This window comes from Euleptes europaea, chromosome 5 (assembly GCF_029931775.1).
Source record: "Euleptes europaea isolate rEulEur1 chromosome 5, rEulEur1.hap1, whole genome shotgun sequence".
Classification (NCBI taxonomy): Eukaryota; Metazoa; Chordata; class Lepidosauria; order Squamata; family Sphaerodactylidae; genus Euleptes; species Euleptes europaea.
The window spans coordinates 156,792-181,937 of record NC_079316.1 but is presented as its reverse complement, the minus strand read 5'-3'; the positions used below and the strand labels follow the sequence as shown (position 1 = coordinate 181,937).

At 50.7% G+C, this 25,146-nt stretch overlaps 1 protein-coding gene across 4 annotated transcripts in view; it reads left to right on the top strand.

The window, feature by feature from the left end:
* DLG1 (discs large MAGUK scaffold protein 1) overlaps positions 1–25,146 on the top strand; it is a 127,529-nt gene that overhangs the window by 27,243 nt on the left and 75,140 nt on the right. The window contains exon 1 of one of the 4 annotated variants that reach the window (XM_056849417.1): positions 21,711–21,947. The exons of the other annotated variants lie outside the window; for them this stretch is intronic. Coding sequence (XP_056705395.1) covers positions 21,711–21,947 — 237 coding nt within the window. Of the gene's footprint in view, positions 1–21,710; positions 21,948–25,146 lie in introns of those variants that run through there. 4 annotated transcript variants of the gene reach the window in all.

Sequence of the window (25,146 nt, the reverse complement as noted above, 5' to 3'; positions counted from 1 at the left end):
CAAAAATGGGGGAATTAGAGTGCATGGTTTTAAGGGAAAACATAGATATAGTGAGCATTACAGAAACCTGGTGGAGGGCAGAGAACCAGTGGGATACAGTCATCCCTGGTTACAAACTGTATAGAAATGACAGGGAAGGTCGTATTGGAGGGGGTGTTGCTATGTATATCAAGGAAGGCATAGTGTCTAATAAGCTAGAGATCATAAAAAGGGCAGACTCGTCCACAGAATCCTTATGGGTGACGATTACAGGCCCCAAAAGAGATTTAGTACTGGGGACGTCCTATCGGCCCCCTGACCAAATGGCTTAGGGTGATCTTGAGATGGAGAATGAAAATAGGGAAGCATGTAAAGGTAATGAAGTAGTAATAATGGGAGACTTCAACTTCCCTCGTATTGATTGGATAAATGTATGCTCCAGTCAAGTCAAAGAGAAATTTTTTTAGACATTCTAAATGACTGTGCCCTCGAACAGTTGGTCATAGACCCAACCAGAGGGGAGGCGATCCTGGATTTAATACTCTGTGGTGCTGCCAGTGATTTAGTGCGGGATGTGGATGTAGTTGAGCCAGTTGGCAATAGTGATCACAATGGCATCAAATTTAATTGATATGTAAGTGGGAAAGTGACTGGGAAATCTCACACAATTACCTTTGACTTTAAAAGAGGGAACTTCTCTAAAATGAGAAAACTGGTAAAGAGGAAGTTGAAAGGAACAGTTAGGAGGGTTAAATCTCTTGAAAAGGCTTGGGGGTTACTCAAGTCCACATTACTAGAGGCTCAGCTAGCTTGAATACCGCAGGTCAGGAAAGGTAGTAATAAGTCCAAGAGGTCACCACCATGGCTAACAGGTAAGGTGAAGGAAGCAATTAGAGAAAAAAAGTCTTCCTTCAGAGACTGGAAGGTTTGCCCAAACGAGGTGAACAGAAGCAAACACAAACTTGCACAAAGGAAAGGCAAGCAGATAATTAGAGATGCAAAAAAAGATTTTGAGGGGCTTATTGCTAAACACATCAAAACTGTCAGGCTGCTATCTCGGTTTCAGTATTGTTTCTGTGTCGGTACTGTACTGTCTAGCCTCAAGGCCGACCACACATACCAAGGCCTGGGAATACTGCTCCTGGGAAAGTTGACTCTGTCTGTGTATGCTGTTGTTGTATAATCTCCCGCCATTTACTGCCTTATATTATCGTTCGGCTAGTGAGACTCTCATAGCTGCCATAGTTCCCTGTATGCACTGTATTGCCTTTTTGACCAGTAAAAGCCATCTGCTTGGATTCTATATGACTCTGTGGTGATTTCTGGTTCGAAGGGTCAGGAGCTTACATTATGGCAGCTATCCTTCACCTTCTTCATTGTACTACTAGTCAGGCTGGAGCCCAGGGGGGTTCGCCTGTCACTTGGATGGGAGCTGAGAAGCTCTCCGAGTGACCTACTATCCTGGATTCCTCTCGGAAGGATCCCACCCTGTTACAGGACATAGTCGCTGAACTCTTCAGAACCACCCTAGAGGTTTGCCGCTTGAGGGGACTGGTACAGGAACAGTGGCAATCTCTTAAAGGGACTCTCTGGATGTTGACGTCGGAGGATACTGATACTCGTTTAGATCTTCAAGACTTGGATCAATTACTGGACGATGCCCGGTTGGCAACTGAGGATTTACAAGTACTAACTGGACTTTTGGATAATCTTATTTCTCGAGAGACTCTTTCCTCTAGTTCTACCATGGCGGGAGCCCCGCCGGAGGGTTTTTCCCTGATCCCGGATGCGGCCAGCTGTCAGGCTGAAGCCAAGCGAGTCGCTATTCACACTGCTCTTCTCCTTGTGGAATGTACAAAGGACACCCCGGTAGCCACCTTGGCTCAAGCTTTGACCTCGACTTTTGGAGCCGATGCACCCGCACTGGCGGTCCGAATACAACCCTTGCTGGGCGGGGAACCCGACCCCATACTCTCACTCCTGGAAACAGAACTTTTACCGCGCATTACGGCGGAGGCTGCCCTAAGACTTGAGAACGCCAAAGTTCTTGCGGATAAGGATGCCGCCGAAGCGGCTAAGGTCGCAAGAGAGAGAGAGGCTGCTGAAGCAGCCAAGGCGGCAGCAGCAAGGGTTAGGGATCGGGCGAAAATGGATACGCGCCCCAAGGACACTGTACAAGGGCTATCAGGTCTGTCTTTTTCCCCGGCGTTCGTCCCGTCGCGCGCGACCCAACGCGCACGCCGTTTGGCTGACCGACGTCGAGACTCAGGAGAGTCTGAAGACGAGGATCTTTATGGAGATAGCTCTCAATGGGCCACGAGCTTCCGGACCAGTAAACCTCATCTTACTGGTGGCCCAAGTGAGGAGGTTCACCTCTTACGAGCCCAGAATCGGGAGCTCTCCGACCGTGTTGATCAACTCCAAGAACTAATGGAACGTATGCTTCAGGATAACAGGCAATTACAACAAACCCTGATAGCCCAGGCACAGCCCGTTCCGATACCGGGTCAGGGGGTGCCCATCCAGCCACCCCAACCACCCGCTAATGTGCCTGCTCCACCCTTGCCTCCCGGAGCTCCCGTTGTTCCTCCGCCCGGACCACCCGTGCAACCGGGCCAACCTGCGCCCGGCCCTTGGAAGCAACTTAAATTGAGGACTACGTACGACGGATCTCTCGAGACTTTGCCTTGTTTCTTGCATCAAGTGGACAGTTATATGCGAGAACAAGGACAACTTTTCCCCACGGAAGATAGCCGGGTGCGTTATGTAGCTTCCCTTCTGACAGGTAAAGCAGCTGACTGGATGGTCCTCCAGTTTGACACCCGCTCTCGGGCTATTCGTTCCCTCAACAACTTCATGACTGCTCTGAGAAGGAGGTTTGAAGACCCCTTCCTGGGGGAAAGAGCCAAAACGGAACTCTTACAACTAAAACAAGGCTCTGCTACAGTTCGAGAATTTGCCGATGAATTTCAACGACTGGCAAGTAAAATTGTAGGTTGGCCCGAGACCACCCTAATTCATCATTTCAGGGAAGCCTTGCACCCTGACGTTCTGAACTGGTCATACATGCGGGGCGATCCCGATACCCTTGAAGACTGGATTCTATTGGCCGAGGAAGTGGAAAGCCGCCGACGCTTTATTTCTCTAGTCCGTCAAAAGCACAAGGAAAAAGGCACCCAAAAGCCTCAATCCAAGGCACCACCGCCCGTCCCACGAAATCCTCCACGTCCGCCCCAGGAACGTGAAGCCCGATTTCAGAGAGGTGCCTGTCTTACTTGCGGAGAAATGGGCCACTTTGCAGCTGTTTGCCCGCACCGCCATGAATTATTTCGTCCCAGCACGACAACCCGCGCCAGAGGTCGTCCACCACGCAGAGGCACCGCGGCCACCCGCAGCGCAGCTCCGGGAAGACCCACACCCTCTGCACTCCATGCCGGAGACCCAGCCTCCCTGCCTACTACCAACGACCCCGCCGGGTCTCGGATTACAAGTGCCCCATTGGGGGACAACTTTCCCTCTTCGGATGAGGAAAATCCTTGGAATTCTCCAGCCTTAAACCTGGAATCTCCCCTCGACTTGTCAAAAAACGGCTCCGGTCTGTGGTGAATGGAGCGTCTCCACAGACCTCTCAGGATCCTCCTGCTAAACCGAATGCTCCTACCAAAATCAAAGAAGTGGACTCCACCGTCTATGTGGATGCAGTTTTACAACACCTTAACGGTGGCCCACAACTACCCGTCAAAGCACTAATCGACTCCGGTTGCTGTCGCACTCTCATAAGCGAAGCCACTTTTGCTGCACTCAGAGCCGAATCTGAGGCTTTACCCGCCCCTGTCCAATTTGCCCAAATGGACGGGAGCCATTTCCAGGGGGGTCCAGTTGATCACCGCACCATAGGGGTGGCAATGGGAATTGGCTCCCACTGGGAGCAAATAGACTTCACTATAGCCCCTATCCGTTTTGAAGTGGTCTTGGGTATTAACTGGATTAAAGGACATAGTCCCAGTATTAACTGGGAAACAAACACTATCTCCTTCGCCAGCCCCATGTGCGATCAGCACCGACAGAACTTTGCGCTGTTATATCCGCCCGTCCCAGCATTGGCCTCCGATGTCCCAGCACTTCCAGTCCTACCTAACGTATATCGAGACTTTGCGGATGTCTTCGACCTTAAAGAATGTGATACCTTACCCCCCCACCGGGCCTCGGACTGTACAATTGAGGTGGTCAAGGACTGCACATTAACCAAAAGTAAAATTTACCCTATGAGCGCTTCCGAGCGCACTGTTCTTCGGGACTTCCTTGACAAAGGGTTCATTCGCCCATCGAATGCCCCAAACTCGGCCCCCGCGTTTTTTGTCCGAAAAAAGGAGGGCGACCTTCGTTTATGCATTGACTTCAGGAAACTCAATGCGGTTACCCAAACCAACGCCTATCCTATCCCATTAATATCTGATATTTTGGGACAGTTACAGGAGGGCCGGGTATTCTCCAAGTTAGACTTGGTAGAAGCCTACTACCGAGTCCGCATCCGCGAAGGAGATGAGCACCTCACTGCCTTCTCTAGCTGTTTCAGTATGTATGAATTCCTCGTGATGCCGTTCGGATTAAAAGGGGCCCCGGGGGTCTTTATGCAACTCATCAATGAAATCCTTCATGACTTGCTGTATCGCGGGGTGGTGGTTTACTTAGACGACATTCTTATTTATTCAAAAACCATGGAAGAGCATGTAACTCTAGTCCGAGAAGTTCTGCAGCGCCTGCGCGACCACCAACTCTTTGCAAAACTGGCTAAATGCGAGTTTCATCAAAGCCAGCTCACATTTTTAGGATACATAATCTCCCACCAAGGTCTCCGCATGGACCCTGTCAAAGTCCAAGCCGTTCTCGATTGGACTCCCCCCACCAACCGCAAGCAAGTGCAACAGTTTTTGGGATTTGCGAACTTTTATCGAGGGTTCATTCCTAACTTCGCCCAAGTGGCCCTACCCATTACTGATCTACTAAAAACCAAAGGGAAAGCAAACACAGCTACCTTACCCTCCGCAAAAATCCTGTGGACTGATCAATGCCAAGCCGCGTTTGTGGCTCTCAAACGCCTCTTCACATCCGAACCCGTACTACAGCACCCGGACCCAAACCAAATGTTTATTGTGCAAGTCGATGCCTCCGATGTAGCTATGGGAGGGGCCCTCCTCCAGAAAGGTCCGGATGGCCTTCTTCACCCGTGCGCTTACTTTTCGAGGAAATTTGCGCACGCACAATTAAACTGGCCCATTTGGGAGAAAGAGGCAGCGGCCGTTCACCATGCCCTGACTCTATGGAGACAATTCTTAGAGGGGTCCAATATCCCCTTCGAGGTTTGGACCGATCACAAGAATCTAGCTGCCCTCACGGGGTCCCATAAACTATCAGCAAAACAACAACGTTGGGCTGAATTCTTCGCTCAGTTTCGTTTCGTCCTAAAGCATGTTCCTGGGAAGCAAAACGTTCTCGCAGATGCCCTCTCCCGGTTGCCACAATACCTGGTAAAACTCGAAAGACCAACTGACTCTCTGTTCACCCCTACGCAAAGGGGAGCCCTTCCTGTACTGGCCGTGCAAACTCGCTCTCAGCAACAGCATCCCAGATCCAGTTCTCCAGCACCTCCAACCCGAGCGGCTACCCAACCGCCCTCGCAACAACAACGATCCGACGATTGCACTCCTCCAACCCCACCGGCTGCCCTACCGCCTACAATCTGCGCGCCACCGCACATAAGCACTACCCCCATAGCTGGTCCTAAGACTACTATAGCCGGGGGGGGGGGTTCCCGCCAAGGTTCCCATCTCCGAATCCTTTTTAAATACCCTTCGGGACCACTGCCTTTCTGAATGCTCCACTCACACCCTACCCCCTGGGGTAATGGAACATGGAGGCTCATGGTACAAAGACTCTAAATTGTATGTACCCAAGGCACTTCGAAAAGACGTTTTACACTTAGCTCATGGAGTAAAAACAGCTGGACACTTTGGATTCCTAAAAACTCTCCACTTATTGCGCAGACAATTTTGGTGGGGGGGAATGCGTTCCGACGTTGACTCTTTTATTCGCAGCTGCCCTGTTTGCGCCACAGTGAAACGATCACAAGGCAAACCCCCGGGGCTACTGCAACCTCTAGAAACACCCAACAGACCATGGGAAGTGATTGCTATGGACTTTATGACTGATCTCCCTCTCAGCGGGGGAAAAACTGTATTATGGGTTGTTACTGATTTGTTTTCCAAGCAAATCCATTTAGTTCCATGCGCAGGGATCCCCTCTGCTCAAAAAATGGCCCGCCTCTTCGTGACACATATCTTCAAATTACATTCGTTTCCGCGCAAAATAATCTGTGACCGCGGCAGTGGCTTTGTTTCCAAGTTTTGGAAAGCATTTCTCAAGTTGGTAGGGGTTGAACAAGGATTGTCTACTGCATACCATCCTCAAACCGATGGTCAAACTGAACGTGTAAATGCTGTCCTTGAATGTTATTTACGCTGTTATGTAAACTACCACCAAGATAACTGGGTAGAACTGTTACCTTTTGCAGAATATGCCTACAATAACGCTGTACATCAATCTACAGGTTTTAGCCCATTCTATGCAGTGTATGGACAGGATTTTGGTCCTGTTACTCCCAGAAATAATGTGGAGGGGGAGGGAGATCCTGACGTTGCTTCCTGGGCACACACCCTCCGTACCACTTGGCCTTGGCTCGTTAACAATCTCGACCGAGCCAAGCGCAAATACAAAGCACAAGCTGATAAACATCGTTCCCCCGGGGGCGAACTGCGAGTGGGTAAATTGGTCTATCTTTCCACCAAAAACCTACGTTCCACCCGTCCGTGCCTTAAACTCAATGCTAAATTCATTGGCCCGTTCCCGATCACGCGGGTCATTAATCCTGTCACAGTGGAACTAGCTCTCCCGAAAACCCTGAGGCGTGTGCATCCCGTTTTCCACATTAGCCTCCTGAAGCCCCATACGGCCTCTCCACAATGGCATCCCGATCCGCCCCCCGAACAGCCCATTATGGTGGGGGGGGAAGAGCACTTCGAGGTCTCCAAAATCCTTGACTCTCGTGTTCACCATGGAAACCTACAGTATTTGGTCCGTTGGAAACACTTCCCCCCTGCCTACGACGAATGGGTTCGCGCACGAGATGTCTCTGCCCCCAAACTAATCGATGCCTTTCACACTGCCTACCCGAACAGACCATCCCCCTTACAGACTGGGAGGGGGCCTTAAGGGGAGCAGGATGTCAGGCTGCTATCTCGGTTTCAGTATTGTTTCTGTGTCGGTACTGTACTGTCTAGCCTCAAGGCCGACCACACATACCAAGGCCTGGGAATACTGCTCCTGGGAAAGTTGACTCTGTCTGTGTATGCTGTTGTTGTATAATCTCCCGCCATTTACTGCCTTATATTATCGTTCGGCTAGTGAGACTCTCATAGCTGCCATAGTTCCCTGTATGCACTGTATTGCCTTTTTGACCAGTAAAAGCCATCTGCTTGGATTCTATATGACTCTGTGGTGATTTCTGGTTCGAAGGGTCAGGAGCTTACAAAAACAAACAATAAGAAATTCTTTTAAGTATATTAGAAGTAGGAAACCAGCTAAGGAAGCGGTTGGACCATTGGATGACAATGGGAGTAAAGGAACTCTAAGGGAGGATAGTGATTGCTGAAAAACTAAATTAATTCTTCTCATCTGCCTTCACTGTTGAAGATACAAGGCAGATTCCTTCTCCTGAACAGAGATTTTGGAGAGGGGAAAATGAGGAACTGAGGCAAATAGTGGTAACAAGGCAGGAAGTCCTAGAACAGTGGTGGCGAACCTATGGCATGCGTGTCAGAGGGAGCACTCAGAGCCCTCTCTGTGGGCCCGCGCACCGGTGCCCCAGCACAGAGTTCGCCTGAGTTCGTTACTAGAAAGCCAGTGACGCGGGGCCGGGCTGCTCCCCTCCCCCTCTCCACGTGCCTGAGGGTATTTCTCACATCACCCGCCCCTCTGCCCAGCAGCCCAATGGGAGCGCTTCCTCCCTCCCCTGTCACATGCGGCAGGGCGGCTCACATGCTGGACGGCTCACATGCGGCGTGAGGGTGCGGCACGGACGGCAGCCTGTTGAGTCTGTGGTGAAGATGATTCCCGTGGTGGGGTTGGAGAGGAGCTAGGTTGGAGGGGAGCATAGCTCACAGCGTGGCATAGCTGGAGGGGAGCACAGCGCTCGGGCCAGTATTCAGGTTAAATTGCCGTGTTGGCACTTTGCAATAAATAAGTGGGTTTTGGATTGCAGTTTGGGCACACGGTCTCTAAAAGGTTCGCCATCACTGTCCTAGAACGTCTAGACAAACTGCAAACTAACAAGTCACAGGGACCAGACTGTATTCATCCTAGAGTTCTTCAAGAACTCAAATGGGAAATTGCTGAACTTCTAACAAAGATATGTAATATGTCCCTTTGATCAGCCTCTGTACCAGAGGACTGGAGAATGGCCAATGTAACACCCATTTATAAAAACGGTTCCAGGGGAGACCCAGGAAATTACAGGCCAGTTAGCTTCGTCAGTTCTGGGTAAATTAGTGGAAAGCATTATTAAAGATAGAATTGTCAAGCATATAGAAGGGCAAGGTCTGCTGGGCAAAACCCAACATGGTTTCTGTAAGGATAGGTCCTGTCTCACTAACCTATTAGAATTTTTTGGAAGCGTCAGTAAGCATGTGGACAGGAATGAGCCTGTGGATATTGTGTATTTGGATTTCCAAAAAGCTTTTGGCAAAGTCCCCCACCGAAGACTGCTAAGCAAACTTCATAGTCACGGGATAAGAGGACAAGTCCTCTTACGGATTGAGAGCTGGCTGAAAAATAGGAAGCAGAGAGTAGGAACCAATGGTCAGTTCTCCCAGTGGCGGGACGTGAGCAGTGGGGTGCCTCAGGGATCTGTGTTGGGACCGGTGCTTTTCAACCTGTTCATCAATGATCTGGAGTTGGGGTTAAACAGTGAAGTAGCCAGGTTTGCAGATGACACCAAATTATTTTGGGTGGTTAAAACAAAATCGAACTGTGAAGAGCTCAAGAAGGATCTCTGCGTACTGGAAGAATGGGCATTAAAATGGCAAATGAGATTCGTGAGTAAGTGTAAAGTGATGCATATTGGGACAAAAAATCCCAACTTCACATATACACTGATGGGATCTGTGCTGGCAGCGACAGACCAAGAAAGGGATCTCAGGGTGGTAGTAGATAGCTCAATGAAGATGTCAACCCAGTGTGCGGCTGCTGTAAAAAAAGGCAAATTCCATGCTGGCCATAATTAGACAAGGAATAGAAAATAAAACTGCTGATATCATACTGCCCTTGTACAAATCTATGGTGAGACCACACTTGGAATACTGTGTACAGTTCTGGTCACCACACCTAAAAATGATATTACAGAGCTTGAGATGGTGCAGAAAAGAGCAACCAAAATGATTAGGGGACTAGAGCAACTAGGGCTGTTTAGCTTGGAAAGAAGGCGGCTGAGGGGAGATATGATAGAGGTCTATAAAATTATGCATGGTTTGGAGAGAGTGAACAGGGAGAAGTTTTTCTCCCTCTCCCATAATACTAGAACACGGGGTCATCTGCTAAAGCTGGAGGGTGAGAGATTCAAAACAGATAAAAGGAAGTATTTTTTCACACAACACATAGTTAAATTGTGGAACTCCCTGCCCCAGGATGTGCCAGCTTGGAGGGCTTTAAGAGGGGAGTGGACATATTCATGGAGGAGAGGGGTATTCATGGCTGTTAGTTAGAATGGATACTAGTCGTGCTGCATACCTGTTCTCTCTAGTATCAGAGGAGCATGCCTATTACTTTGGGTGCGGAGGAACACAGGCAGGACGGTGCTGCTGCACTCGTCTTATAAGTGGCTTCCTAGAGGCACCTGGTTGGCCACTGTATGAACGGACTGCTGGACTTGATGGGCCTTGGTCTGATCCAGCAGGGCCTTTCTTATGTTCTTATGTTCTAATACAGCTCATAAATCATATGAAGGTATCTTCGCTTAACATGTTCGGCAGACCTCTTTTTCATTCGTGCATTGATGTGTGTGTTTGTGTGTGTGGGGGGGTGGCTCTTGTTTTTGTAGTATCATCTTTGCTGCTCGGGGGATTGGTGGGGGGGGAGAGCACACAAGGGCGAGTGTGGAAATGACCCTTCCAGTGATAAGAGATCTGGGTTCTAAGCTTCACTAGCACAGGCTGTAAGAAACATGAATCACATGGCTGTATTCTCTACATAAGACAGCTGGAACAACTGACACGCGTGCCCATCTATCACAAGGCCTTGGTATGATTTTTTTAAATGTTATTGGATGTTTGGCCTCTCCTCCATTTTCATCCTCACAAAAGCCCCGTGACGTAGGTGAGGCTCAGGATGTGTGACTGGCCCAAGGTCATCCAGCAAGCTTCCCTGTCAGAGTCAGGATTTGAACCTGGGTCTTCCAGATCTTCCTCTGACATTCCAGCCACTGTTCTTCTGGCCCTGGGCAAGTCTGGCTCTTTTAAAAGGAGAGAGAGAGAGAGAGAGAGAGAGCGCTGGACATTTGCGAGGCGGGGTGGTTGGGGGATCTCTTGGTCAGAGGGTGCCGGCGGCGGCACTTTGGCGTTTATGTGGCTCCAGCTGCGAACCCTTCAGACCGGCCTCTGCTGGAACTTTTGCCGAGGGAGCCCCCTCCTTTCTCGTTCCTTGCCTCAGAGGAGCAGATAGCAGCCCCTTGCCCTGGTTAGGGAGCCCGGCCCATAGCCTGAGCACTGATTGGCAGGGCCTGGAGGGGATTCCTAGAACACAAGTGAATGGATCCCTTCCTTCAGAATTTGTCAAGCATATCGTGCCTAATACTTATGCTTTGTTTTCGGATTTCTGTAATCCTAGTAGAAGAAGAGTGGGTTTGTGTGCCTCACTTTTCTCTGCCTTAAGGATTCTCAAAGTAAGCTTACAATCGTCTTCCCTTCCCCTCCCCACAACAGAAACCTTGTGAGGTAGGTGGGGCTGAGAGAGTTCTGAGAGAACTGTGACCGGCCCAAGGTCACCCAGCAGGCTTCATGTGGAGGAGCGGGGAATTGAACCCAGTTCTCCAGATTAGAGCTTGCCGCTCTTAACCACTCTGCCACACTGGCAGTCCTGTTACATTGCTTACTAGATGTCACATACTGTTGATTGCACTGTCTCCATAGCGTGTCATCCACCTTGAGCCTCAGTGAGCAAGGTGAACTACAGATAATGTCCATAAATAAATAAATATGCATGCTGACTTGGATTGGTTGTGCACAGATCCCTTGATAGTTTTAGGTTCATATTCGTGGCTTCTGTGCAGTCCCACGTGGGACCGTGTGCCTGCAGGCCAGGTGCGGAGGCTCTGCTCCTGCCTCAGTGTGCTCCTCCATGGAGATAGGATTCTTTCTCGTCTCGCTCGTGGTTTTTACCTCAGGACTTTTGGTGAGGAAATAAGTTCTCTATATCTTCAAAATAGCTCTATTGAAGACATGTGGAGAGTGTGGGATGGGCCGGACCAATGGCCATGAGAGTTGTCCTACTCACTTGGGTGAGTGCCGCCAGGTAGGGGCCTGTCCCTGCACTCGATGGTTTTAGGTTACTTGCCGTTCCTTCACGTATTTCCGAAGGGATCGCATGGTTTGTGATCTTTGTGGCTGAGGGTTCCCAGAGGGCTTCGTGCCGGGAAAGATTGAAGGGAGCTGCAGGGTGCTGCGTTTTGCAGAATGGTTGAAATTTTGGAGTGTGTCTCTGCAGTTGCGCTACTGAGATTATTCAATTGATATTCCATATTGTGCAGGTCCCACCGAGTTTAATGGCTTAGCAGGGTTTCATTGCTGGATTCCCACATTCAAAGCCAGCGCTGACCATTACATGACACTGCGATTTCTTCAGAGGCTGTTTAATCCTCTTTTCTCTGCAGCCTTCACTTCTACCCATTAAGCAAAATGGAAAAAAATAAGGCATAAGTTCCCAGTAGCAATGCTTACATCTCTAATGTGCATTTCAGGTTACTGAAATCCCACACAAACGAGTTCTATTTGTAAATATTTCTTCTTCAGTATTCTTTCATGATAGAACCAAAATGAGGCATTGTTGTCCCTGCCCCAGGTCTGGCAGTTTGACTAAAATGTAGGCGATTGAACTTTATGTGGGCGAGAAGCAGCCAGGGCAGGAAAGGGAAGATGGCACCCAGAAAAAGGGGCAGCACAGGAAGGGGCCCCAGAGCAAGAGCTACAGGGGGGTGGGGGGGCTGTCGGCCGTGAACTCTGAAGCTGACAAGTACTCTTCCCTGGCATAGCAAATAGGTGCAGAAGTAGGCTTTTTTTGGGGGGGGGAATCTCTGCAGTGCTGGGGATTTTTCTAGGGGACAGTTTTTTTTCTAGGGGTTTCTAGGGGACAATTAAGTTGAAGCTCTAGGCTACTGCACTTCAGGGTGGGCATTGGATTTACATGGGGCTCACAACTGATTAAAGCATGTTTAGCTGATTATCTGTCTTTGAACTGACTGAGTCATCTCTTAAACTCTAAGTAAATTTGCATATTCCTGAAAATCTCAGTATAGGAGCCCCTTGAGATACTGAAGGAACACGGCAATTCTTACCTATTCAGTATCGGGAATGCAAGTCATTTTTCGTTTTGTCCTTTTCATTCCCAAAATGGGGGGGGGGGACACGCCCGCCTGCCCTTCCTTCATCCATCACTCCCACTGATTAATCGGCTCCAGCTTTGCTAGAGTAATTTACCATGCTAAGCTTGGAAGACTAATTTATCCCAAAAGACTTAACTGAAATTCTTTGTAGGAGCTGTGGGTGGGGTGGGAGCTGCTGCACGGTTAGTTTTTGGGAGGTTTTTTTGGGAAGGGGTTATGTTATTTATCATCAGTTTCTTTGAGCTTGTGGGAAAGCCGCTTATGCTTACTTTAAATAAATTGATAAAACTGGCAGTTCATCTCTCTTAATAGTGATAGGATTAAGATAACTAATTCAGCACTTTTATCATAGTAGTAAAAATTTATACCATTCTACTACAAGACAACTTCTACTGTTTTTGTGTGGTGATACAGAAGTCACTGGTGTTTTATCTATTCTTACCATTCCGATGGCAAGTTAACCCATTCTCAGGTAGCAGAGGGGGAAGCCGTCTGTAGCTCTTTCCCTTTAATATAAGAAGTATTTATAATTTTGCTCATACATATTAAGACATTTATATGTTTTCAGTTTCATAAATATTCCAGATAGAATCTTGTGGTTAGAAGGTTTTTGTTATCGTGTGAAGTTCTTGAGCTGCCCTCAGCAATCCCAAAAAGTCACTTTCTCGAACAGGTTAGGTTGAAGCAGGTAAATCTTTATTGAGGAGCTTGCAGGTAGACAGCGTAAGCAATCCACGAAGGCAAAGCTGCTAATGGCGGCCAAAACTACAAAGCATAACTTTAAGCATGACACCCACCCGGGTGCAGAGCTAAGCGGCTTGGGAACCAGGAGATAACCGCCTGGTGGAAAGCAAGGGAGTGAACCAGCCATAATACTGAGAGGCCTGCTAGGGTCTCAAGGTCGGAGCAGGGAGGGAGAATGGGAGAGGGGGCTGCTTGCACAGTTGACAGAAACGAAACCTAAACGAGACATGAGAACAGCAATGGGCCTAACTCATGTCAAGAGCCTGTCTTGGACAGTGAAACACTTCACAGAGAAACGAACCCACATTACCTGGTACTTGACAGAACCAGGCACACAACAGTCAGGACCCTGAAGTGACAGTCAGGACCCTGAAGTGACAGTCAGGATCCTGAAGAGACAGTCAGGATCCTGACATATCGGTGATGAGGTCCTCTGTCTAAATTTGAATAGGACCTGCTTGGTGATAAGAAATGTAGTACGGTCCTTATTTACTATATTTTGCTTGATTTAAAGTGTAAATCTGAGAAAGGATTTCTGACAAATGTCAAAAATTTAAATAATCAAATTTGCTCGGATACTTAGCATTTTAAAATGGCACCTCTGGCCATATAAACTTTCCAAAATATATAATATTCCAGAATAGTCCCAGCTCTGAAAGCGCCCCCACAAATTCTGTGCACCTTCTCTGCCCTTGTCTGGCTGTGTTGTTGACCGACAACATCTGTGCCTGACCTCCGTGGGGCCTGAATGGGTCTTGGTGTCAGGCCTGTGTCTCAATTAGTTTCGTTTTCCCACCGACCAGTCCTCAAGGACTGTTATGCATACCTAAAATTTTGAAGCTGTGAGAACCACAGCGCTATTTGTGTTTTGTAATCTCTTGCATTTTTTTCATGCTTTTATATTACCAAGTGCAAGCCAACAAACTCCATTGCTGTCACCTTTTCTTTATGCTCTGTTAACCTATTTGACCAGTAAAAACCAACTTCTTTGGACCTGACTGTCTCTGATGTGGTTTTTGGTTCAGATTGGGCCAAGGGCTTACATTGTGACAGCAATCCTTTCATAATTTCTACGACCTGCCTAGTGGGATCCTGGAGGACTTGGATCACTGTGCCCTGCTGCTGGGGTCATCGACTTGCCCTGACGACCCTACCCTCCTGCGGGATGTGTTATTGGAAGCAATACGGACTGATGCGGAAATCAACCGCCTAGTGGAATTTATTCGAGGCCAGTGGCACTCACTAGCCGCGGCACAACCTTGGACCTCTGAGGACTCGGATCAGGGTGCCTACCACGACCTTTTGATCCTGGACGGGCTTCTGGATGAGGTACATGCTGCCCAGGATGACCTGGTCACCTTAACGCGCTTGTTGGCGAGGTTAACTTTGCAGGAGGCTCAACAGCACCCTTCAGCAGCGTCCCCAGTCCGCCCTGCCGTATCCTGAGCCATGGCGGGATCGGCGCCGGAAGGTGTTTCCCTGGTGCCAAATGCGGCTGAATGTCAAGCAGAGGCACAACGGACTGCTGTCCAAACGGCGTTACTGTTTGTGGGACTACCTAACAATACCACGGTGGCCGATCTAACACAGTTGTTGACCCCAACTTTCGGGGCTGGGGCACCCGCGCTAGCGGTCCAGGTCCAACCGCTGCTGGGCGGGGAGTCTGAACCGCTCCTCGCCCTCTTGGAACAGGAGCTCCTGCCGATCGTTACCACGACTGCCGCCTTGAAGCTCGAAGCCGCCCGAACTCTCGCGGACCAAAAGGCAACAGAAGCGGCAGCCAAGGCTCAGGCCGAACGGGAAAGGGAACAGCAGTTGGCCGCCGAACGGGCGCGAGCAGATGTACGCCCCAAAGACACCGGGCGGACCGGTCCCTCGTTGGGTCCAACGTTTTCCCCGGTCTTTGCTCCGACCTGCACTACCCAGTGCGCGCGTCGCCTCGCAGAGCGTCTTCAGGGCTTCGACAACTCTGACGAGGAGGACTTGTATGGGGTCGGCTCCCATTGGGCCACCGGTCTGCGGACCAGTCGAGCACATCGTACGGGGGGTCCTGAGGACGAAGTGCACCTCTTGCGAGCCTACAACCGGGAGTTAACCGATCGTGTAGACCGCCTCCAGGACCAAATGGAACACTTGTTCCGAGAAAATGAGCGCTTGCAGCAGGCACTGACGGCTCCGGCCCAACCAATCCCAGCGCAACCCGTTCTCCCTGGCCCAGCAGCACCAGCTCACTCACCCGCTCAACAGCCAGTTCCTGGAGCCCCGGTAGTACCAGCTCAACCACCAGTCCCTGGAGCCTCGGTTGTACCAATTCCCGGGGCACCCGAGCAACCGGGACAGCCCATGCCCGGCCAATGGAAGCAGCTTCGGCTGAAAACGACCTATGATGGTTCGCTCGAGACTCTGCCCTGTTTTCTGCATCAAGTGGACAGTTATATGAGAGAACAAGGACGATACTTTCCCACAGAGGATAGCCGAGTTCGTTTCGTAGCCTCTTTATTGACCGGGAAAGCAGCTTACTGGATGGTCCTCCAATTTGACACTAGATCCCGATCTATCCGCTCCCTCAACAATTTCATGTTTGCCTTGCGGAGACGGTTTGAGGACCCCTTTATGGGGGAACGGGCCAAAGCTTAACTGTTACAACTCAGACAGGGCTCCTCACCAGTCAGGGAATTTGCAGATGAATTCCAGAGACTTGCCAGTAAAATTGTGGACTGGCCAGAGGCCACCCTCATTCATTATTTCAGGGAAGCCTTACACCCTGACATTCTGAACTGGTCGTATATGCGGGGTGACCCCGAGACCCTGGAATATTGGATTTTGCTAGCTGAGGAGGTCGAGAGCCGCCGACGTTTCATTTCCCTGGTCCGACACCGGAACAGAGAAAAAAGCACCCAAAACCCCCCATCGGAAGTGCCGCTTTCCAGCCTGCAAAAACCTACGCGGCCACCTCTGGATCGCGAAACAAGATTCCAGAGGGGGGCTTGCCTCGTTTGCGGGGAATTGGGCCACTTTGCAGCAGCTTGCCCTCAACACCCAGAGACCACTCGCCCCAGCATACCACCTCGAACTCGAGGACGACCTCAACGCAGAGGCACCGCGGCCACGCGCAGCGCCGGGACGACCCACACCCTCTGCACTTCACGTTGAGGAATCAGCTAACCTTCCTGCACCAAGCGACCCCGTAGGGTCCCGGATTACAAGTGCCCCAATGGGGGACACCTCTCCTTCTTCCGACGAGGATAATCAATGGAATTCTCCAGCTCTAAACCTGGAAACCCCTCTTGACCTTTCAAAAAACGGATACGGTCTGTGGTGAGTGGAGCGTCTCCACAGACCCCTGCAGACTCTCCTGCTAAACCCAAAGCTCCTGTCATGGTGAGTGAAGTTGAAAACACTGTTTATGTGGATGTAGTGTTACAACACTATAAAGGGGGTCCCCAATTACATGTTAAGGCACTTATAGACTCCGGCTGCGGCCGCACTTTAATCAATGAGGCCACGTTTGCCGCCCTAAAAGTCAAGTCCGAGGCTCTACCGGCTCCCGTCCAATTTACCCAGATGGATGGGAGCCATTTCAAGGGGGGACCAGTTGATCATCGCACACGGGGAGTGGCGATGGGTATCGGGTCTCATTGGGAACAAATAGACTTTACCATAGCCCCCATCCGGTTCGAAGTTGTTCTAGGGATTAATTGGCTCAAAGGTCATAGTCCCTATATAGACTGGGAAGCTGACACTATTACCTTTGCCAATCCCAAGCGCGACCAGCACCGACTCGAAGTCGCAGTGGTTCCTCCACCCGCTCCAGCTTTGACCTCCGATGCCTCATCGCTGACACCTTTGCCCGAAGTATACCGAGACTTTGCGGATGTTTTTGATATTAAAGAATGCGATGCTTTGCCCCCCCACCGTACCATAGACTGTGCAATTGAGGTGGTGAAAGACTGCACGCTGACTAAGAGCAAGATTTACCCTATGAGCGTTTCCGAACGCGCTGTGTTACGTGACTTTTTGGATAAAAATCTTGCTCGAGGATTCATTCGCCAATCGAATGCCCCCAACTCAGCCCCTGCGTTCTTTGTCCGGAAAAAGGAGGGTGACCTACGTTTATGCATAGACTTCCGAAAGCTTAACACAGTTACCCAAGCCAACGCCTACCCCATACCGTTAATTTGAGACATTTTAGGACAATTACAAGAGGGACGCGTTTTCTCCAAATTAGACTTGGTGGAAACTTATTATCGGGTCCGTATCCGTGAGGGGGACGAACCCCTCACCGCCTTCTCTAGCTGTTTTGGAATGTATGAATTTCTTGAGATGCCTTTCGGGTTAAAAGGGACTCCGGGGGTCTTCATGCAACTCATTAATTAGATTCTCCATGATTTACTTTACCGCGGCGCGGTGTTTTATCTGGATGACATCCTCATTTATTCGAAAACCGTGGAAGAGCACGTTGCTCTGGTCAGGGAAGTTTTGCAACGTCTGCGTAAACACCAGCTCTATGCAAAGCTGTCTAAATGCGAATTCCACCAAGAAAAAGTGACTTTCTTGGGGTACATAATCTCTCATCGTGGCCTTAGCATGGACCCTGCTAAAGTCCAATCGGTACTTGACTGGACTCCTCCCTCCACCCGCAAACAAGTACAACAGTTCCTGGGCTTTGCTAATTTCTACCGTGGTTTCATTCCCAACTTTGCTCAGGTGGCATTGCCGATCACTGACCTCCTAAAAACAAAGGGTAAAGGTGTTTCTGCTACGTTGCCCACTGCCAAGATACTTTGGACTGATCAATGTCAATCTGCCTTTGTAACCCTCAAGCGGCTTTTCACTTCTGAACCTGTACTACGGCATCCGAACCCAAACCAAATGTTTATTGTACAGGTCGATGCGTCCGATGTAGCCATGGGGGTGGGGGGACTCTTCTACAGAGAGGACCAGACGGTCTCCTTCACCCCTGTGCTTACTTCTCAAAAAGGTTTGCGCATGCCCAACTGAACTGGCCCATTTGGGAGAAGGAGGCATCAGCCGTCCATCACGCCCTTACTCTGTGGAGGCAATTTCTGGAGGGGTCTAGGGTCCCCTTTGAAGTCTGGACCAATCACAAAAATCTAGCTGCCCTCACGGGGACCCATAAACTGTCCGCAAAACAACAGTGTTGGGCGGACTTCTTTGCTCAATTCCGTTTTGTTCTTAAACATGTGCCCGGGAAGCAAAACGTGCTCGCTGATGCCCTATCCAGGTTGCCTCAATACCCAGTAAAAATTGATCGACCGACAGACTCTTTATTCACCCCGGCACACAGGAGAGCTCTGCCCGTACTAGCCATACAGACCCGGTCCCAAACTCGACCCCAGCCTGAAAACTGCACAGTGGCCGACAGAGTATCCAACACTAACCACCTGGCTCCCTCGCCGGCCCCCCTTGCGCCGCCTGTATCCGGCGCCCCGCAGCAACCAGTCTCCCCCCCCAATCTCCAACAGCTCCTGATCCACCCTCTTCCGCGGGGGGAGGGGGGTGATCCTCTCCAACTCCTTCCTGGACTCCCTTCGCGCTCAATGCCTAGCCGAACGCATTGCCCAGACCCTACCCCAAGTTTTGTTGGAACAAGGTGGTTGTTGGTACAAAGACTCGAAATTATACGTGCCTAGAATACTCCGAAGAGAGGTCCTGCAGTTGGCCCATGGAGCTAAGACTGCGGGGCACTTTGGGTTCCTGAAAACCCTTCACTTGTTGCGCAGACAGTTTTGGTGGGGGGAATGCATTCTGATGTAGACTCCTCCATTCGCTGTCCTATTTTTGCCACGGTCAAACGGTCTCAAGGCAAGCCTCCGGGACTGCTACAACCGCTGGAAATTCCCAGCAGACCCTGGGAGGTGATTGCCATGGATTTCATGACGGATCTCCCCATTAGTGGGGGCAAAACTGTATTATGGGTTGTTACTGACTTATTTTCCAAACAGGTACATTTGGTTCCGTGTGCAGGTATTCCCTCCGCCCCCAAGTTGGCCCGCCTCTTTGTGTCACATGTTTTCCGTCTGCATTCCTTCCCGCACAAGATAATTTGCGACCGCGGAAGTAGTTACGTGGCTAAATTTTGGCTTTCCTCAAGTTGGTGGGGGTGGAGCAAGGGTTGTCTAGTGTTTACCATCCCCAGACGGATGGGCAAACTGAACGTGTCAATGCTGTACTGGAATGTTATTTATGTTTGTTATGTCAATTACCACCAAGACGATTGGGTTGAACTGTTGCCTTTTGCAGAATATGCTTACAATAATGCTGTCCATCATTCTACAGGATTCAGCCCTTTCTATGCTGTGTATGGTCAGGATTTCAGTCCTATTGCCCCTGTAGAGGTATCCGAGGGGGAGGGGGATCCTGACGTAGCCTCTTGGGCACATGCCTTCCGCACCACATGGCCCTGGCTGGTGAGAAACCTAGACAGAGCCAAGCGCAAATATAAAGCTCAAGCCGATAAGCATCGCTCTCCCAGCAAGGACTTTCAAATTGGTGACTTGGTTTATCTCTCCACCAAAAACCTGCGACCCACCCGCCCTTGCCACAAACTCAGTGCCAAATACATAGGGCCGTATCCCATTGCCCGGATCATTAACCCTGTCACTGTGGAACTGACTCTCTCTAAAACCTTGAGACGTATCCACCCAGTCTTCCATGTCAGTCTCCTCAAGCCTCATATCGCATCCTCGGAATGGCACCCAGAACCGCCTCCCGAGCAACCCGTGATGGTGGGGGGGGGGGAGAACATTTTGAAGTGTCAAAGATCCTGGATTCACGTATACGGCATGGGTCCCTGCAATACCTAATTCGCTGGAAGCACTTCCCCCCTGCCTACGACGAATGGGTGTGTGCACGGGATGTATCCGCCCCGCACTTGGTGAACGCCTTTCACAACGCCTACCCTGACAAGCCGTCCCCCTTGCAAGGTGGAGGGGGGCCTTAAGGGGGGCAGAATGTCAGGCCTGTGTCTCAGTTAGTTTCGTTTTCCCACCGACCAGTCCTCAAGGACTGTTATGCATACCTAAACTCTTTTGAAGCTGTGAGAATCACAGCTCTGTTTGTGTTTTGTAATCTCTTGCGTTTTTTTCATGCTTTTATATTACCAAGTGCAAGCCAGCAAACTCCATTGCTATCACCTTTTCTTTATGCTCTGTTAACCTATTTGACCAGTAAAAACCAACTTCTTTGGACCTGACTGTCTCTGATGTGGTTTTTGGTTCAGATTGGGCCAAGGGCTTACACTTGGTCATCCTTACCCGTGGGGCTGTGACGGGTGGCGGGCTCTGCCTGGGCTCCCCCAGTGCTCTGCTCTTGCCAGGGGATTGGCGATGTGTGCCCACTTGGCACCCTGGGGCTCTCTTCTGCCCGGGTCTTTGTGCAGCAAGCTCTGTGATTCCTGGGGCTCTTTCCTATCTGGACCCATCCTGTCTCTGGCAGTGTCTTTTACAGCCAGAGTTGCCCACCTGCTGCTGCCACTCTGCAAGGAAAGGCTCTTTAGCCACTTCCCCCCCCTTTGGTGTGGCACCGCAGCTCTCTTGCCTTCCATCCCATGTTTTCTGCATAAAGTCTGTTTCCTGTGTCCCTGGGATGGGTTTGTGCATGGGATTTACTGTTGGGCTTATTATGTGGGGTAGGGATGAGTGGGAGCTGGGGATGTTCATCAGCAGGCCGTCACTTCTGCCTTCGCACAAGTCAAAGTCCAATTTCTGAGGGCTGAACACCCCAAGTTTCTGAGGGACCCTTTGGTTGCCTGCTGAGAGCAAACCGTCTGGATAATGTCCCAGATTTTCTTTCCCAGAGGCTAAAAATGACTTCCTAGGGACTTTGAGACTGTAAGTGGGTGACCACAGGTGCCTTGTGTGCATTGCCTGCTTGATTGTTTTTAACCGTGTGGTTGCTTCTCTGGCTTCTCCCCACCAGATGCGCTAGCTGTTTGGGCGCTCTGCCTTTGCTAGTAGGCCTCATTCCCTGCATCCCGGTCCATCTCCCTCGCTGCAGACAAAAGATCAGCAGCCCTCAGGAGCAGATCGTAGTCACAGAGAGCAGCAGCAGATCTGCCCCTTTTCGCTCTGGCGGTGGCTGGGCCCCCTCGGGGAAGCCACAGGTGCAGGTCGGCTCCTGTAAGGGCAGCTGGGAGGGAGGCTCGCCTCTCTCCCAAGGGATGCTGCTGTAACTCTGCCTGCAGTCGGGCTGATCATTCACGGCTCAGCAGCTGACAGGGAAGCACGTCTGCCTGACAACCACCTGCAGGGCTGCAGAGATGAATTACATTTTTGGAAACAACGCCCTCCTCTACTCGCGCACCAGCCGAGGCGGCAGCACCGGATCGGGCCAGGGCTCGGGAGGGCCCAAGCAGAAGCTGTGGGTGCAGAAGGGCTCGGCTGAAGCGCTGCCAGAGGAGCCGGAGCCGCTGTCGCGCTGGCAGCAGATTGTCGCTTTCTTCACGCGCAGGCATCGCTTCTTTGACTGCATTTCTGTCGCTGCGAGCTCCAGCCAGGTAAAGAAAGCCTCACTTGTTGAAATGGTCGCCTCTGCATCTGGGCACAGGGAGGAGCAGCCATTTGTAGCAGCCAGGAGCCTGTGAAGGTGGGGGGGGACAGGCCCCCCCCACGTCTCTTGTCCGTGGAGGCTAGGGGTGGCAGACAGGAGGGGCTCTCCACGTTCGGTGGGGCCTCGTGGGTGCATCCTAGCCTCCCTTCAAATGCTGGGACAATAGATTGGAGGCCTGCTGCATTAGTTCCCTCCCATCAGTTTGTCGCGACTTGCTGTTCGCTTTCCCCAGAATGCTAAATGTGAACAATACAGCAAAATGAGATTCGGCCAGGGTTGCCTTCTGGGGTGTGTGTGGGGGGGTGTTTTTAGTATTTTCATGAGTTAGTCGGGGTTTGATCAGATGTCCTCCCAGTATTGCTTTGCAGCTAACGTTTGGCCCATCCCAGAGCTCTGGCTGGGTAAAACGCTTCCCCTCGTAAAACTAGATTTTGGATTCTGAAGGGCTTGCAGGTTGCTTGATGACATAAAGGAGGAGGAACCAAGGGAGGTGTTTGGGCTCTCGAGGGAAGCAGGGGGCTGCAGCCAGCCAGAGTGGAGCTCAACAAGATGACCTGGCTAGAAGAGTGGCCAGTTGGGCACGCTGCCCGAGGGGAGGACACCCTACGCCACAAGTATCCCTGACGGGCTTAGTCCAACTTTCTTTGGTCAGTGCCAAGGGGTGAGTTTCCACAGCTTTACATGGCAGCCTTGGCACCTGCAGAGCTGGTCTTTAAGGGGGGGGGCTTTTCTGCCGCCCCTTCCTTCCTTCCTTCCTTCCTTCCTTCCTTCCTTCCTTCCTTCCTTCCTTCCTTCCTTCCTTCCTTCCTTCCTTCCTTCCTTCCTTCCTTCCTCCCTTCCTCCCTTCCTCCCTTCCTCCCTTCCTTCCTTCCTTCCTTCCTCCCTCCCTTCCTCCCTCCCTTCCTTCCTTCCTTCCTTCCTTCCTGTAATTTACACCCTTGCATTCATCTCCCTTCATTAATAAATGCAGATATAGCTGTTTTCCTTCATGTTGTTGACATCTTTATAAATATTTGACATTAACCTGCTCCCTGTGTCAGGCTTTGAGATTTGTTGTTACTTGCCTTTTAGACTGAAATGCAGTCATAAACTTCAACAACAATCTCGTAAAATGGGCCTGTCTCGCAGAGAATGGAGTCTGGTGGGGTAGTGAAGAGGAAGCCGTGAACACAGGAGGCTTTTAACGGGGACTGGGCAGATTTGGGGAGGGGAGAGAGCTCTGTCCGTGGCCACTAGCCATGGTGGCTCATGGGAACTTCCACCTTCAGGGGTGCTCCCGCCTCACTGGGTATCTCCTCCCCACCTCTTGAGTATTTCATTTCTTCTTTATGCTTGTCCAAACACCTCGTATACGTTTAGGGGCAATTAGAAGCTTAATTGATGACATTCTTTGGCTTTCTCTTAGCCAGATCTTTTGAGAACCTCTTGAAATTTTATCCTGAAGTATTTGCACTGTGTTGCTGAACTTTATATCACGTGTGAATCGCCTTTGTTTTGTGTCATTGCAAAGATGCTGCTGGCCCTGTCCAGATCAGCACTGATTCCATGGGATCCCTCTGATTGTTTTTAATCAACCGTTGATCCAGTTTAAGTTCACCTGGGCTCTGGGCATTGTAGCTGAACCAACCTGGGCAACTTGTTGTTCTCCCTAATCCATGATTCTGGAGCTTCTCTGAGTTGCAGACTAAGTTGTTCCTGGGGGTCAGCAGACCTCTGTTGGGTGCAGCATAGGGGTCTAGTGTGTGTGTATGTGTGGGGGGGGGATAATTAGCAGAAATTGCTTCCTCCTATTCTGGTTTGAAGTGCCCTCAAGTCTTTGCAACTGCATGGTTAGTTGATGGCCATGTCCACCTTTTATTTTATTTATTTTATCTAAGCTGCCTTAAGCTCTGTAAGGAAGAAAGGTGGTGAATAAATGTTTTGAATAAATAAAATACTTTGGCGGCCTTCTTGAAATGAAGCAGATAAGGTTGGAGGAAAGGCCTGCTGGGAAGTGAGGTGGAGAGAGGGATGGTGGCTCAGGGGAGGGGTGTGTGTCCCAGGGGCAGTTTTTGTCCTCTGTGGTTCAAGGCTCCTGTGAAGTGGGGGCTTGGAGAGCTCCTTCTGTGCCTAGACTCTGGGCAGCTGCTGCTGGAGGGGTGTGTGTGGGGTGGTCTCCTGTTGAAACGCAGCGCTGTGAGGGGTGGAGCAGTGGTTGGCCTCAGTCGAAGGTGGCCCTGTCTGCCCTCAGGCCCCCCATTTCTTTCGCTTCTTCCCCGCAGGGAAGGGGGTCCTGGCCGCTGGCTGATGTGCCTGGTTCACTCTGTTAAGCCCGGAGCAGCGGCGACTGAAGGAGAGCGTGCTGGCACTCACCCAGTCCCCGAGGGGCTGTCCCCTGCAAGAGGGCAAAGGCTTGTTCTCTGCCTCTTCAGAAGGCAGCACTCCATCCAGTGCCCAGAAGCTCCGGGGAGGTAGAATTGCTGTTGCAGATTAGGAGGAAGTCCCTGACAGTGAACTCCATTGCCTCTCTCGGGTGAGCTTTATGCCCTGGTTGGGTCACCATCCGTTTGGGCTGCTCTGGCTTTTGGGCGGGCAGAGGTGGCCTCTAGGGCTGCATCCAGTCGAATGGCCAGAATGCTGGGGAGCTACTTGCAGGAGGCCCTTGAGCCCGGCCCCTAAAGCAGCAGTTGCCGCCAACGGAGCGCCTCTTCCCTCCTCATGGCCCAGAGGGGACGGGGCCTTCCCTCACCACCTCTCATCACATCCAGCCCACCATTTTTGCCCAGTTCAGCACAGGGTGGTGGTCTCCAGAGGCTGATGCTCCGTGGGGCAGGGCTGGGTGACGCTGGCAAGGGCCGGATGCCTTGGGAGCTGCCAACTGCCTGCACTTTACGTAAAGCAGTTTAACAGCCCCAGAATTTATGTTAACGTTTCACGCAGAGCAGGAGCTTTAGGGGGGGAAACTAAAAAGCCATTAAAATTATTTGTACAGAATCTGAATGAGTGCTGGAGATTTTCCCGTCGTGTGGTCACAAGGTTTGCCCTAATAACTTCTTTCAGAGGTGCCAAGAAACAAATGAGTAAACAAAAAATCTCCACCTTCAGCCTAATGCTATTATATATGTATGAAGAAGACAGAACAGAGAATCTGTAGCTTCCATTACGGG